Source organism: Marmota marmota, unplaced genomic scaffold (assembly GCF_001458135.2).
Source record: "Marmota marmota marmota unplaced genomic scaffold, marMar, whole genome shotgun sequence".
In the NCBI taxonomy this organism is placed as follows: Eukaryota; Metazoa; Chordata; class Mammalia; order Rodentia; family Sciuridae; genus Marmota; species Marmota marmota.
Genome location: NW_025999977.1, coordinates 40,030,137 through 40,045,243, shown reverse-complemented (window position 1 = coordinate 40,045,243; position 15,107 = coordinate 40,030,137). Strand labels below are relative to the sequence as shown.

At 46.9% G+C, this 15,107-nt stretch overlaps 2 protein-coding genes across 6 annotated transcripts; both read right to left on the bottom strand.

Annotated features, from left to right (window-relative positions):
* Window positions 1-192: 192 nt before the first annotated feature.
* Ucn (urocortin) lies at window positions 193-2,489 on the bottom strand. Its single transcript, XM_015479864.2, has 2 exons — window positions 1,012-2,489; window positions 193-747 (listed from the first exon to the last, which is right to left on the bottom strand). The coding sequence occupies exon 2, from the start codon at window positions 732-734 to the stop codon at window positions 351-353; it is 384 nt and encodes a 127-aa protein (XP_015335350.1). The 5' UTR covers window positions 735-747; window positions 1,012-2,489; the 3' UTR covers window positions 193-350.
* Window positions 2,490-2,832: 343 nt separating this feature from the next.
* Mpv17 (mitochondrial inner membrane protein MPV17) lies at window positions 2,833-13,588 on the bottom strand. 5 transcript variants are annotated; one of them, XR_007348145.1, is made up of 9 exons: window positions 12,934-13,580; window positions 12,371-12,445; window positions 5,349-5,464; window positions 5,025-5,117; window positions 4,846-4,941; window positions 4,621-4,653; window positions 4,318-4,370; window positions 3,960-4,143; window positions 2,989-3,125 (listed from the first exon to the last, which is right to left on the bottom strand). XR_007348145.1 is itself a non-coding variant. In XM_015479862.2 (8 exons), exons 2-8 carry the CDS (start codon window positions 12,438-12,440, stop codon window positions 3,056-3,058), a joined length of 531 nt encoding a protein of 176 aa, XP_015335348.1. In that variant the 5' UTR covers window positions 12,441-12,445; window positions 12,934-13,556; the 3' UTR covers window positions 2,833-3,055. The 5 variants fall into 5 exon arrangements, 4 of the variants coding, with proteins under 4 accessions (XP_015335348.1, XP_048660613.1, XP_048660611.1 ...); XM_015479862.2 differs by lacking the exon at window positions 3,960-4,143 and having other exon boundaries at window positions 2,833-3,125; window positions 12,934-13,556; XM_048804656.1 differs by lacking the exons at window positions 3,960-4,143; window positions 4,318-4,370 and having other exon boundaries at window positions 2,833-3,125; window positions 12,371-12,442; window positions 12,934-13,588.
* Between the last annotated feature and the right edge of the window lie 1,519 nt (window positions 13,589-15,107).

The window sequence follows — 15,107 nt, the reverse complement described above, 5'->3', positions numbered from 1 at the left end:
GGTCGAGGGTAGCATGGTGGTTGCGGGATCTCTGAATTTAGGAATTTGGGGGAGGGGGAGGTAATGGGACCCCCTAGAGACTTGACTGAAAACAGTTCTCCCTGACCTTCTCCCCATCAAGATTGGGGCCTCTCCTGCCTCTCCCACGGATTCCCTTCTGTGCTTGCCCGAGCCCCCACGACAGGAGTCAAAGGCTCTTAAGCACTTTTATTAGAAAATAGACAAGCAGAGGTGCTCAGAGCGTCTCTGGGCCACTCTGCATCGCGGGACTGGGTTAGTTCCGGTCGCGCACCTTTCAGCCTCGGGGTGGGGGAAGGGGTCAAGGTTTTCGCAGTCCGGGACTGGGCGGCTCACTTGCCCACAGAGTCGAATATGATGCGGTTTTGCTCCGCACGCTCACGTTGACTCTGCGTCCGGGCCAGCTCCAGCAGGGTCCGCAGCAGGTGGAATGTGAGGTCGATGGACAGTGGAGGGTCGTCGCGACGCGGCCGCTCGCCTGCAGTCCCGGATCCCCATCGGGTGAGCCCAGTGCGGCGCGGGAAGCGCTCTGCCAGTAGCAAGAGAAGAGCGCGAGCCCCACCACCCTGGTTCCGCGCCCCGGCGCTCCATCGAAGACTCGGGTCTTGGACCTCGGTCCCAGCTGCAGCCGCCGGGCTCCATTGGCTGCCCCCGGGACGCAGCTGGGCCAGAAGCAGCAGCGCCACCAGCAGTGCCGCGCGTCCCGCTTGCTTCATGGTGCCACCGGCCCTAGACACACGGGTTGCGCAGGGTGAGGTGCGCCTGGGACAGCCGCAGGTGGTGTGACCCTTATCAGCGCATGCCCAGCATCCCCGCCAGGACCCTCCAGCTTCTGCCCAGTGCCCCAAGTCTGCCTCCCAGCCCCAGCCGCTGCGCCAATCCAGTTCCACCCCTCTCTCCCTTCTTCCCCGCCTCCCGGAGGGCCGCGGTTGGTGGGCTGAGCACTGAGTCTTGGTGCTCAGGGAATCTAGACGGTCGCTCCCATTCACTCACAGGTTATCGGAGAGTGTCTGCCTGATACAAGACGGAGCTCCAGTCTCTGTCCCTCGGGCTGGACTGAGGGCTCCTTGGGGAGCACAGGGTCTGTCCCGGGACTGCCGCCAGCCTTATATAGCGCTAGGACAGCTCCGACTGACGTCAGCCAAGAACATGAACTGATTGTAGAAGCAATGACAGCAACTTTGAGTCCAGAGGTTTCGAGCCCCCAGAGCGGTGCATTTCTTGACATTTGACTTAGTGTCCCTAGGGCTAGCACTGGAAGCAGCATTAGATAGAATTGGAAGAGTGAGAAGCCGGCTCCTGAAGTCTGGGCCATGAAGATTGCTCTACGACCCGAGTCCTTCTCCCTGTCTAGAACAGATAGCAGAGACTAGAGCTGGTCGCCACATCACACTAACCTGGGTTCCTGGCCTCTGGCACACAGAAGGGAGGTGGGACCGTGGAGCTGTCTATGGTGCTGACCCTGTCTTTAGACGCGAAGAAACTGGCAAGAAGCCTGGGGGAGAACTCTGGGATGCTCAGATCCAGCCCCTAGCCCATTATCAGGTTGTAGACTGGGGGAATCCAGAACCAGTGCTGGCACTCAGCCAACACTATAGGCAGCCTGCCACAACTTAAGTATCCCCGGACTCTTGACCTTATTACAGCCCTGGAATCTAAATTCTACAGCTGTCTGAGCACCAAATATGAGGATTTCTGGCTGGGCCATTTGTTTCTGAGTTTCTTCAAAGTGGAAGTTTAACAAATACCAGTTTTTCTCCCAGAAATCATAACAGCAGTATTATGCCTTTGCCCCTGTAGTTAAGATCAGTAGGCAGGAAATAAGAAAATTGGGTTCTCTTAGACAGGTTACCTCACTTCCACAGACCTTAGCGTCTGCATTTGTAAAAGAAGACTTGGAGGATGTAGGCTTCTTTCCATCAATAGCTATTTTTATAGTTTTCTCCTGGGTCTTACTCCTGACCTCTGCATGTTCCAGATTATGTATTTAAAACATTTACTGAAGCACAATAAAGAGTTTGAAGGGATCCCAAAGAGCACTAGGGTTGGGAAGGGCTATAGTAACAGACATGTCAATGAAAAGTTGGCATGAGTGGGAATAAGACTATGTCATGTGCCATAAACAATGTTTCAGTCAATGACAGACCACATACATAATGGTGACCCTATAATATTGTAATGGAGTTGGAAACTCCTATCCTACCACCTAGTGACATGGTAACTGTTGTAACATCACAGCACAATGCATTAATCCTATGTTTGTAGTGATGCTGGTGGGAACAAATCTACTGCATCACCAGTTGCTTTAAAGTATAGCATGTATGACTTATGTGCAGCACATAAAACTTGATAATAATAATAAAGACAATATTACTGGTTTATGTATTTACTCTACTTTATCATTATTTTATGACTCAAAGTTTTTTTTGTTGTTGTTGTCTTTTTGGTACCAGGGATTAAACCCAGGGGTGCTTAACCACTGAATCACATTCCCAGCCCTTTTTATTTTTTGACACATGATTGCTTGCTGAAGTTGGCCTTGAACTCCTGCCTCAGCCTCCTGAGTTGTTGGGATTACAGGAATGCACCACAGAACCTGGTTTTTCATTATTTTAGAGTCTTCTCTAATTTAGGAAAAAAACCTTTATGTGGTGTTAGACGGGTAGCAATCCTCATACATCTCATATTTACCATGTCTCTTCTCTGCATCAAGAGGCCACATCAAGTGACTGATCTATACCACCTAGGTTTGTGTAAGTACACTCAATGATGTTTGCATGACAATGAAATTGCCTAATGATAGTTCTCAGAACGTACTGTTGATAAGCCTTGCATGAATGTATTATAAAGGGCTAGTGATTTTCAGAAGCAGTTTACAGTTTAAAATGAAATGTCCCATTTCAGAGTGCTCATCTCATCAAGTTCTGACCAGCACTTCCACCCCCATGGACATTGATATGCCCATTTTGAGGAGACTGTCTGACAATCCCGGGATCATGGTGAATCATTGCAGGTGGCAATGATGAAGCAAGGCAGGCTAGAACTGATGTGCTTTCCACGACAGGTAGGAGTTCCAAATGACAGCAACACACTGGACAACAGCCAACCTAGGAACAGGAATGCATTGTGAGGAGGGAGACTAGGAAGCATGGAAGGGGGAGCAATGGAATAGGACAGGGAGAGTGCAAAGGAAAAGGAGGCAGCATTCTGAGAATCTCCAGATTTGAGTCTTCTTCCTCCAGCCCCTATGGAGGGACTATGTGGCTCAGACCAGAACTAGCTCAGATTCTCATTCTCTCCCAGGGCCCTGAATTCCAGATGAAGGTCTCAACAGTTAAGAACCCAGCAGTTCTTGTCAGGCACAAGTCTGTTATTCATAACCTGTCCAGGCCCCTTCTAAATACATTTATCTGTCCATCTTGTACCAACTGAGGAGAGTCCACCTTCCAAAAAATTTGCTACCTGTGTATAAAATAGAACCTTTTCTTGTTTGCTTTTTGTAGTGCCAGGGATCAAACCCTGTGCACACTAGCCAAATGCTCTACTAGTAAGCTACATCACAAGCCTTTTAAATATTTTTATTTTGAGACAGGGTCTTATTAAGTTGCCCAGGCTGGCCTCAAGCTTGCAACCCTCCTGCCTCAGCCTTCCCAGTCACTAGGACCTTCTTTATTTTAACTTGACTTTGCTCTAGTTTCAAAGACTGCTGCAAAGGACACTTATGTTTAGGAATTGGTTTGTAAGTAGGTATTCCTTTAGCTATGCTATCCATGAAAAATTTGACCATGTCTTCTCGGAAGAGTTTCAGAGTTTTTCTGTTTCCAAGATACCTCACCTGCAAGCATTTTTAACAACTCATTTTGAGTTCCACACTATTTTTTATTGTCTCTCAGCAATGACCTTTATTATTAAAGCAAAATAATGCTTTGCAGTAAACTAACCTGACAAAGCCTTTAGGTCTACCTTTCTGTCTAACCTAGGATGCAGCACCCCAGTGAGGCACTGTCTCTGCAGATATGCCATCAAAGGTGGAGAGCTCAGGTGGGATGGAGACAAGAGTTGTAGAAGCAGGATCCTCCATAGTGAGATGATAGAAGGTCAGTGGGGGACACTCTGGAACAGTTTCTGTAAAGGGCCAAAGGTTATGAATAAAATGCTTGGAAGTCTGAAGAGTTATGACCAGAGCAAAGTATACTGGTGGAGATCTAAAGGAGGTGAAGGTTGAAATGAGAATCATTTTTTTTCCAATTGTTGGTAACATGGATCTTCCCTGAAGGGTGGGGTGGGGGTCTGTCATACCTGTAATGCAGGGGCACTAGGTAGAAGTTTGCTAACTGCACAGCAGGCCAGAGCTACAAAAAGAGAAGGCAAAGGTTGAATGGCTTCCTCCCCAACGGGACTTCCAGACTCACTGCCTCACCTGGACCTGCCCTGACTGCTGCACACAAGAAAAGACTAGAAGTTAGTGTTTCTCTGAGCATGGGGCCTGCAGGGGGAATGAGTAATCCCAAGGGAGGGATTCCTATGCCAGGCGAACCCCAATCCCAGGGCATTTCTGGACTTAAGGGAGCAGGAAAACAGACAGAAGGGGTCAGTTCTTACATAGTAGTTGGTGAGGAGGGCATCAGGATAATCCTGAGGAGACAAAGAAGGAACAAATTCACACTTGCACCTCTAAGTGGCTGCCACCCCTCCCCAACATGAATATCATACACAAACTTCTGTCCCAAGAGCACACCTCTAGCCCCACACTCCCCTCCCTTCCTGGCTCTCCCTGCCTCCACGTTTTCCTGGGGTTGCCAGCCTACTAGCCACAGACTCACTTACCCTCCGTAATTTGGCCCAATTATCCTGGGCTGACAGTCCATTGAGTGTCCCCATCAATGGGAGGAAGCAGCCTAAAAAACACGGGGCAAACCCCCCCTAGGGAAGAGAAATTAAAGCTCTGTGAGTACCCCATGTCTTAACCCAGCTCAGCCTTCCCAACACCCTTTTCCTTCACTCACCTGATCCAACAACATCTTCTTTAGTGCATCCACCTTGGTGGTGCCAGGGATGAGCCGGTCCAACACCTTGTACCAGCCTCCTAGTACAGGGGCCTGGAAGTCAACCCCAGATGGGGCCACAGGATGCAGTGAGGGGGCACTTGATTTTTATACCACAAAGTTCTTCCCCCAAGTATCAGAAACCAAATCTCAGGGGAAGCATACACTGAGACACTACGAGGGCTGCAGGGTGACCTAGGTGTGACAGGCCAAGGGAAACTACAGGATGGCAAAGAACTAGACCTCTAGTGAGTTCAGTGCAGCCTTACTGTGGGCAGAACTTACCACAAAGCCACAGCCCAGGGACACCATGGTTAGGGTTCGGCCTGTCTGGTGTTCCTGCAGACCCCGCCTCTCCACCAGCTGCTGTGAGATAATGTCACCTAGGCCCATCAGGGACCCTGTGCAGGGTACACAGATGTTGTCAGGATAGCTCCAAAAATTTAAGTCTGCTGACAGAATGAGGCTCTGGCACTCTGAGCCCCAGGACTTCATTCTGGGCAAATGACTAGCCCCACCTGCTACCACAAAACCGCCTATTCTTCAAGGATGGTGACACCTCATGTATATCCTGAGTAGGCCAAGAACTCTGCACTGAGAGGCAAAGGGAGGTCAAGTCAGGAAACAGCAGATAGAAGAAAGAGAATTTAAGGTCCTAGGACTGAAAATCATAGACAGAATTAAAAGGGCCTACTAGATCATTTCTTTTCCTTTCTTTCTCTTTTGGTACCAGGGATTGAACTCAAAGGCACTTAACCGCTGAGCCACATCCCTAGTCCTTTTTTTAAAAAATATTTTTTAGTTGTAGATGGACACAATACCTTTATTTTGTTCATTTATTTTTATGTGGTGCTGAGGATCAAACCCAGTGCCTCGCATGTGCGAGGCAAGCACTCTACCGCTGAGCCACAACCTCAGCTCGGTATCCCTAGTCCTTTTTATTTTTATTTTGAGACAGGATCTCACTGGGTTGCTTACAGACTCATTAAGTTGCTGAGGCTGGCTTTGAACCTATGATCCTCCTGCCTCAGCTTCCTGAGTCACTGGAATTACAGGAACGCACTACCACATCCAGCCTAAAAGATCATTTAATCCAAACTCCTTATTTTATTTAATACTTATCATTTGCTAAGTTTAAACTGAGTTAAAATAACATTACTTTATTGTGTAAAGTTATTTTCATCTATATTTTTTATTTTAAAGTAAGTATTAGCAAAATGCAACATGGGAATATAAAATAAAAGCCACCCACCTCACGGTCACCTAATAAAACCCATCTGATCCCAAATCCATTATTTTAGAGGTAAAGAATCAAAGGTCTACCATCTCAAATAACCTGTAACTGAAGAGGCAAGCCAGAACGAGGAGGCTTATATGTTCTTTCTAGGACACTGTACTACAAATAGATCATGTATAGAATAATAAAGAACCCTGTTTCTTTCTCCCTCTGCCCAATGCAAGACTTAGCCCACAGCCTTCACCTTGGTCTTGGGATCTCTATTTGCAGAACACAGCAAGGATAACTCTTTTCTAAGACATTAGTGCTCAAATGGTCCTGGGTGGGAAAATGATTGAACTGAAGGAGTTCCCAACAAGAAAGAGTCCTGGCCACCTTAGCACTGTCAAACCCAGACTTCCCCATTTGTACCCTCAGACTGAGTTGGCAATGGGTATTAGAGCCATTTCTCCCCAGGCCTCTGCTTCTGCTTCCCCCTTAATTATACAGACACTCCGATCCATGCAGCCCCAGTGAGACATCCACACTCAAAAACCAAGACAGAATCATCATTGTTTACAGAGCCCCCATCAGTTATGATGGCGTGATGGTTTCTAGCAAACACACACTTATAGGGGCCGCTTGGGATTGACCATCTGATCTCCAGCTTGCCCATCTCTCTCACTGAGTAATGAAAGTCCCCTCCAGCCACAAAGCCACCACTGTCTCTATGCCCTCAATTAGCACTGGGCAAACACATCCTGCAACCTGTTCCTTGGCCTGGAACTGGCTCTGACGTCCATGCTGGCTGCGTGCTCAAGGCTCTGCTCTTCTCTACCACCCTCTGCACAGCCCTGCCCTAGCAGCCTGGTCAGAGGCAACAGGGGAAAGCTGGGGGCTAGGGCTGGGGACAGGCATCCCTAGATGATCTGGGCTGCTGACCACTGAATATCTCTGGTCCCCAAGGTACAAACTATTTCAGATCAAGGCACCCCTGAAACTTTCAGTCATTCTTCCCAGAATACTGGTAGACATAACCTCCTCAAGGGCAAGCACAAAATCCTAGACACTTTTGTTTTCTTATTCCTCACCATACTTAACAGAATCCCTGGCAATTGTACAGAAATAAATAAAGGAAAAACGTCAAAAGCATGATCCCAAACAACAGGACTGCTCTGGGAAAGGGCATGAAGATCCACGTGTTGGAATCAAGGTGTAAAAACCACAGGGAAGTGAGGGCTTGCTCCCTGCTCTCAAGTAGTGAGCATTTAATTCACTATGCCTTCCCCCAATGTGGGGGCACTGGCTGTGCTCCCAGGAAGGACAGGGAGTTTCTGCAGCCATGCATAAAGGGAGAAGTGACCCTGGGAAGACCAAAGGCACTTCTTCAATGAAGGCACTAACAGTCTGACAGTGGACTTTGGCCAGATGGTTACAGATAACAATGAATGTTCACATAAATCTCACAAAAGGTCTGGAGGTAGACGGTCACACATCCAACTAAGGTGTGTGACTCAGTAAGGAATAGAATTGGGACAAAGCCAGGCCAGGAGAGCAAGGAGGCCAGCATTCCAAGTAGAAGCTGAGACAGGCTTGGAGGTCAATGGGCAGCCATGGGCTCCTGTGGCTGCTCCTCTGCAGTGGTTCCTGTCCAAGCAAGGTCCCAAAGAGTTTACATATAAGAAATGCTTCCTGGGGCTGGGGATGTGGCTCAAGTGGTAGCGCGCTCGCCTGGCATGCGTGCGGCCCGGGTTCGATCCTCAACACCACATACAAACAAAGATGTTGTGTCCGCCAAAAACTAAAAAATAAATATTAAAAAAAAAAGTTAAAAAAAAAAGAAGAAATGCTTCCTAAACGAATGCATTTCCTGTTCTTACTCTCCAGTATTCAGCACCTTTGTTCCTTGTCACCTTGTGGGGAGGGCAGGCAGCAATGCTCCTGGGGAAAAAAATTGTTAAAGAGAGGTATATATTTCCACTCTTCATGACTTGCTGACAGTCATCTGACAAGCTAAAGGCAGAGTTGGAATGAAAGTCCAAGTTCCTGAGCCCATAATCATGGGAGCCCACAGCCATAGAGAAATATGGATTCTAGGCCCCAAACTGTGCACATCAAGTCCGAGGGACTACCAAGCGACATGGCAACAACAGAAATGAGTAGGCACTATGGCTGTACAGCCCCTTCCAGGTCTTTCAAATAGAACAGCACCCAGAAATTCATCTTCTGCCCACAGATGATCAGGGACCTGGACCTACCTACAGCAACTCCAGCATGGTCTAAGGCTTTGGTCCAAACAAAGAGAAAGACCTACATTTATGGCTCAAGTGACCCTTTGAGCAGGAAGGAGTCAGATATTCAGATTCCTCATTTCATCCTTCTCAACCCAAAGCCCCAACAGACCCCAAAACCCCAGGCTCTGGGAGACCCGAGACATATTTTGCTAGTTTTGAGCTTCTATGATCTGGCTCCCTACTCCTTGGTCTTGGGATTTGGGACTAGAGGGCTGCAGGCACATAATGCCCAGAGCCTTGATGGGGCAGGGCAAGGGGCTGCTGGGCCGTGATGCCCAAATGCCAGAGCTGGGCACAGAGCCCAGCTAACAGATGCTGGTGCAGGTGTGACATCATGCCCTTGGGTAAGTGCCAGTTCTCATGCCGTCACTCCCTGCTAGAACCAAGGGAAGGAGGTAGGAGAGCCTATCTCTGGGCATAGATCTACTTGGGGCCATCCCCTGCCCATTAGTAAAAAAGTCCCAACTTCCACACCTTCTTCCAAGGTATATTTTGTTCCTCCACTGGCTTTTGTGTTGAATCTTATGTACAAGAAAATAAAGCACTAATGGAAGATGAGAAGACAGGGGGACAGGAAGTAGCTTCTTGGAGTGAAAGTGTGCCCTTGAGCACAGGAGGCTGGGTTGGCAGATAGACACTACTGGCAGGGGGCCAGCAGTACTGCCTACTCAAAAGCTTCCTTAACTACCTCCCTGGCTGGGGTAGGGACTTGACCCTGGCTAGGACAGAGTACATCATCTGGGATGGGTCTGAGGGCTCTCCTCACACCTGGTCTTAGCCCACCCTTCTGCTGGAAAACAAGACAAAGTGGATGGTTCTGATGCTTGCCAGATGTCTAAGCTCAGACCAGCTGGGACAGCACTCAGCATCCTAAGGACCCCATAGTCTCAAGTGCAGGGCAGTGCAGTAGGTAGTACTCTAGGTTCTAATGACAGCCCTACAGTGACCATATAAGACCTCAGCACATGTCACTCCCTACTCTTGCCTTAATTTCCTCTTCTGTAATATTGTGGGTAGGAATGGTCTTTAAGGCCTGTTGAGCTCTCACATCCTGGCTTAAGTCAGACTTCAGGGAAACCAGGGTCTACAGGAGCTCAGTTGCTCTCATAGTAGTACTAGGGTGGCCTAAGATGAACAGAACTGGGCCCCGGGCCCACTGGAGACTAGAAGGGCCCTCAAGAAAGGAAGGGATAAGGCTGACTCAGACTCTACAGAACATGCAGCCAACCTTTCCCTAGGCTGCCCTGTTCCTGACTCTGGCTTGGCCAAAAGTGGTGTATTAGACACTTCCGTTGAACTATTTCAGATCTTGGCTCACCTATCTCTTGGTCCAGCCATCACTGTAGTTCAGCCTAACAGACCCTTGCTTCAGGCCCATGCCATACCTGGGGACTCACTGTTAATGTCTTCAGTGACTATGCTTGTGTAACCTGGTAGTGGAAGGGGAGCTAACACTTCCTAAGGTGACACTTTGGCCAATGTGAGATTGGAGTTCTCTTCTTTTCTCCAAAAATGACTATTCATCCAGACAGTCCTAAGAAGCATTTCAAAGAGGTTCTTAGTTCCAAGAGATTGAGCCACAGTGAACAGAATAGTGGACAATTTAACAATATATCCTTATTCTGGTTCTCCCTCTTTTCCTCTGTGGGATTACTTTCTACTCCCTAACAAAGTACCTGCACATAAGTTTTCTGCTCTGCTTTTTGGAAAACCAAGGCTAACATACTATTCATGAACAGATTTATGGCAACTGGGACAAACTCAACCCACTATAAAAAGAATGGCTTGTTGTGCTTGGGTTGACTCATAGAAAGGATCAAACCCCTTGAGCCTTGAAGTCTGTTGTGGATTTTTAAAAGAATTCCACATTGATAATCCTTACACTGACCCTGTGAAGTCCTAAATCCCTTAAAAAAAAGAAAAAAAAAAAAAACCAACTCTGTGTTAAGGGCTAACTTTAAATAGATCAACTCAAGTTCTAAATGAGGAAACTGAGGCCCAGTGAAGTTTATTGGCTTGTGCTAATTAAAGCAGTTATAAAGTACTATGGTTCTGATTTTCATATCTTGGTCTTTTTAACTCCAATTCTGAAATCTGTTTTCCAGTGTGATGAGCTAGTCCATGGGACCTTAGGAACTAATTGTGCTGGGGTCCAAATATGGCTCAGTGAGCTAAACCTACTTCCCATCTTCATTTATAATTTGGTCCCAATATACCTAGCAGCAGGGATAGACTGCAAGTTTGGGGAAATTTAAGAAAAGTGCTAGGAAGCTTCAGATTGTTTCAGGAATGAGTTGTCAGCATAGATTCAGGAAGATTGAGGTTGTGAAGCCAAAGGACTCTAATACCACCACATTTTTGCATTTGGGACCCTTTTCAGCTTTAGCTCCTGTCCTTGTCAGCTGCAAATTCACTGGGTATGGAAACACAAAGGCTATCATTCCTTCCTCTCTATTCTTGATGACCACAAGGGGGAATCTTCTATCTGGCAGTTATGGGACCTGAGGGAATTTGAGGCTGGGCAAAGGGCCCAGCGTGTCAGTTCCCATCACAGCCACACAGTCCAGCATGAGTCATGCAGGCTGATGGACACTCTGAGGACAGGACAAGAGGTCTTTGGGCAGAGGAGGCTGAAGAGAGGCCCAAGGAGGGGCAAAAGAGTCCATCCTTCTCTTGGTCAGTCACACAGAGAAGTTGCAAATTTTTATTTGAGTAATAGGATACCAGTTCCATCTTAACTTTCAGTAGTGCCCTATCCCTTCTAAAACTCTTTCTTCTCAGAATCCCACAGTCCTCACATAGGCAAGGCCTCATCTTACCCTGATCACTCTTTGCACTGCCTGATATTTTCCCTTCTAAAGCTTATCTCTGTGTTATCTCCTTGCGTTAGCTAATCTGCAGAAAGAAGATAGTAACAAATGTAGGGATATCCTTGGGTTACCTTCATGAAGTTGCTATCCAATCACTGGATTAGAGTAAAAAATCCTTGGTTAGAACGGTATTTGGGGATATACACATAGGTAATAAACAGTAAGAAAAGCAAAAGAATGATATAAACAAAACTCAGAGTTCTCATGGAATACCTGAATTAGGGAGAGTGCCACAGAAGATGCCAAAGCTGAGTACTGATACAGGAGTGATCAGTTTTAGTATAATGTAAACTTCAAATGTATATATTTATTCTGGCGCATATTTCACAATAAAAATGCTAAGAAAAATAAACTGGAGTCTTGATATCAGCACTTACTGGGTATGTAATCTAATCTGGAGTCAAGTAATTCTAACTCTGAGCTTTATGGAGCCCCTGTGGTACGATGCATATGAAAGTGCTTTGCATTCTATAAAATGTTAAAGGAGGGGCTGGGATTGTGGCTCAGCTGTAGAGAGCTTGCTTAGCACGTGGGAGGCCTTGGGTTCGATCCTCAGCACCACATAAAAATAAATAAAATAAAAATATTGTGTCCAGTTACAACCAAAAAATAAATATTAAAAAAAATTTTTTTTAAATGTTAAAGGAGTGTTTTAGTTTTCCAAGCGGGTTTTCCTGTAGCAATGCTTTTATCCTTGAGATCAACTGCTCAGCTTTTTGAGAACTTTCGTATCCTACTTTACAGTTAAGCCAATTATGCATAACCCGTTAGAATAGCTTTGGGGACTCGTACTGACAGAACAGATTGAGATGAGAGTCAACACTTCCGGGAGGCTAAACAGAAGCAGGAAATAAGGGCAGTACCTTGGAACGCACCCTTCTCCCTAATCAGCCTGCTCTGTTCCCACTTTGGTTCCCAGACACTCACCAGCCGTCAGGACCTGGACTTTCCACGGGTGAGCAGCCAGGGCCCTTTGGTACGCCCGCCAGAGTGCCATGCCTTCTGTCAAGTCAAGAGGAAAGGGTCACTCCCACTGCCCTACCCACGATGAGAAAGACACCTGACATTTCCCTCGCACCCACTCCCTCTTTCCACTTCTGATACATCGGGAAGGGGCAGAGGCTTCCGAAGGGATGATTCCTGACAGTGTCGCCTTAGACAAGTGGAGAAGAGGCAGACTGTGCAGCTATGGACACCTAGTGGCAGCCAGCCCTAGTTCTGAAACAGGGCTGGGTGGGTGTCTCCAGCCCCGGCCGAAACACTCAGAGCAGGCTTTTTCCAGCTTTCACTTTGAGCCAGGGTCCTCCGAAAAGGAGACCCGACAGACTCCAGATTCAGACTTAATTGAATTAGCCCGCATTCCTCCCGAGTGCAATTCCAACTAGAAACAGGACCCGTCGTTGCCTGGGCCTGGAATGGTCACGTGCCCTATGGGGCACTGCCGGTGCGCGGCGCTGGGAACCAGCGACTGTAGATCACCAGCCACTCACCTGAACCCTAGCTCTGCGCGCCGCAGGGCCTCCCGCGTCACCTGAGACGGCAACTTCCGCCGCAAGCACCGCCCCTTCCGCTCGGCGTCCTGTGAGCCCTTGCAGCAGGCGCAGGACTGGAATGCCACCGGGCCACGGAATCCCATGGAGAGCACCTCTGCTGGGTCACCCACTCTGTGAGCAACCCCCTCCGGGGGACAGCGCCGAGCGTTAGCATGGGGTTCGCCAGCCATTCTGCCCACGAGGTTCGACCTCTGCCTCGTCTCTCAAGCCCCGGCTTCTATGGGGTCTTGAGGGACCCCGCTTTACCGCCCACAGGGCTTTCGCAGAGCTGGCCAAGGTCCTGACGTCCTTCTTAAATCTCAGGAGTGGTATTTTGGAAACAAGTATAGTTCAGTGCGAACGTGCGTTATTTTTTGTCTCTAGGTTCTTCATTAGCCTAGCTCCTGAGTGGGGAGAACTAGAACTGTTCAGATTTGTCGTCTTCATAACTAGTTGAGTGTTTTGATCACAAAGTCCCTTTTGGAAATGCTGCGTAAGGATGACTTCCATGGAAAGCACGGGAATTACAGAACTTCTGGAATTAGTTTAGGTACTAACACGCCTTGATCCTTACTAGACTTGCACTTCAGTTTCATCATCTGTAAGAATGATGGGGTTACACTGTTTGAATCAAACTGGGATCCTCAGTTCTAGGGGATGTTTGTGGGGCGGGGGATGGGAGGAAGATTATCACTAGATTCTTCTACCTAAAATGTTTTGTTCTTCAAAATATATACTTCTAGAAAGTTATTTTTAACAAAGGGATTCATGACTATTTGGAAACCAATAGGGAAGGTGATCTTTTAATCCCCTTCCAGCTCTAACATTCTAAGATTTTGTGAAAGTAGTGTAGAATTCTTCCTAGGGTGGTGGGAATTTCTACAATATGCCTGGCAGGGAATTCAGCAGGCTGTGCCTTTGCTTATCTCCAGGTAGCTCACATTTCAGGAGGCAGACTTGCAAACTCTCTACCTGCCTACCTCCAGGCCCGGTTTACTCAATTCCTATGATTAAAGCAGGGGAATCCTCTCTCAAACACCGGAGAAACAGAGTAAGGATGCAAGAAAACTCAATGTTACAAACATTTAACCAAAAGCTTTCTATATACAAAACACCATGGTAGAGTGAGCTTACACTAGCAAATTTAATAGGAGACTAAATATGGTAGTTTGGGAAGTTATATTCTCAAGTCAGACTGTCTGAGTCAAAATCTCAGCACAAGTACTTTGTAGTTACCTGACTTGTTCAGATTGCTTAACCTCAGAAACTAATTTTTAAGTAAAACAGCAATACCAGACTGGGGTTGTAGCTCAGTAGTAGAGCACTGAGCTAGCATGTGTGAAGCACTGGATTTGACCCACATAATAAAGCCATTAAAAACAAAAACAACAAAACAGCAATACCTACCTTACAGGACAGAAATATGCCAAGTACCCAAAATATGAGTGCTTAACATTTATCTTTTTTCCTCCTTTCTTGGAAACACATGGGAAGAATGTTTTTTTGTTTTTTTAAACGGAAACTCCTTAGTCAGGGTGAAATTTCAACTTTTTTTTTTTTCCAAGCAGTACTGGGGATTGAACCCAGGGCCTTGCACATTGCTTAACTCTTGCTCCACCCCCAGAGCTACACCCCTGATCTTGAAGGATGAATAGATTAAGTTGGAGACAGAAATGACAGTACTAGAGAAGGCAATAATGTGAACAAAAACACGAAGATAAAAAGGTGCAGGAATGGAGTATAAACTATATATATTGAAAGGATAGGTTAGAAATTAAGTGGCCTAGAGACAGTGTTTATGGGAAAGAAAAAGATCAAGACCTGAAAGCATCATTCTTATTTTCTTTTGGAGGTTGAGATTAGGGCTGACACTCAACAGCAGGAGCAACTATGGCTGGCACCAACCTACAACCTAACTGTATGTATCACCACGTCCCACATTTTCTATTACTGGAAATAGAAAAGGGGCTGCTGAATAGCATCAAGAGGTTGCTCTGTAGAGCAAAGCTTCTCTTAGTGCAAGGCACTTTCCTGTCAGCTCAAAAAGCAAAACTGGTACAACTTGAGTTGGGTTACAATAGGATGGTGCACACTTGGTGCCTCTGCACTGATGTGAGTTATGATTCCTTGGC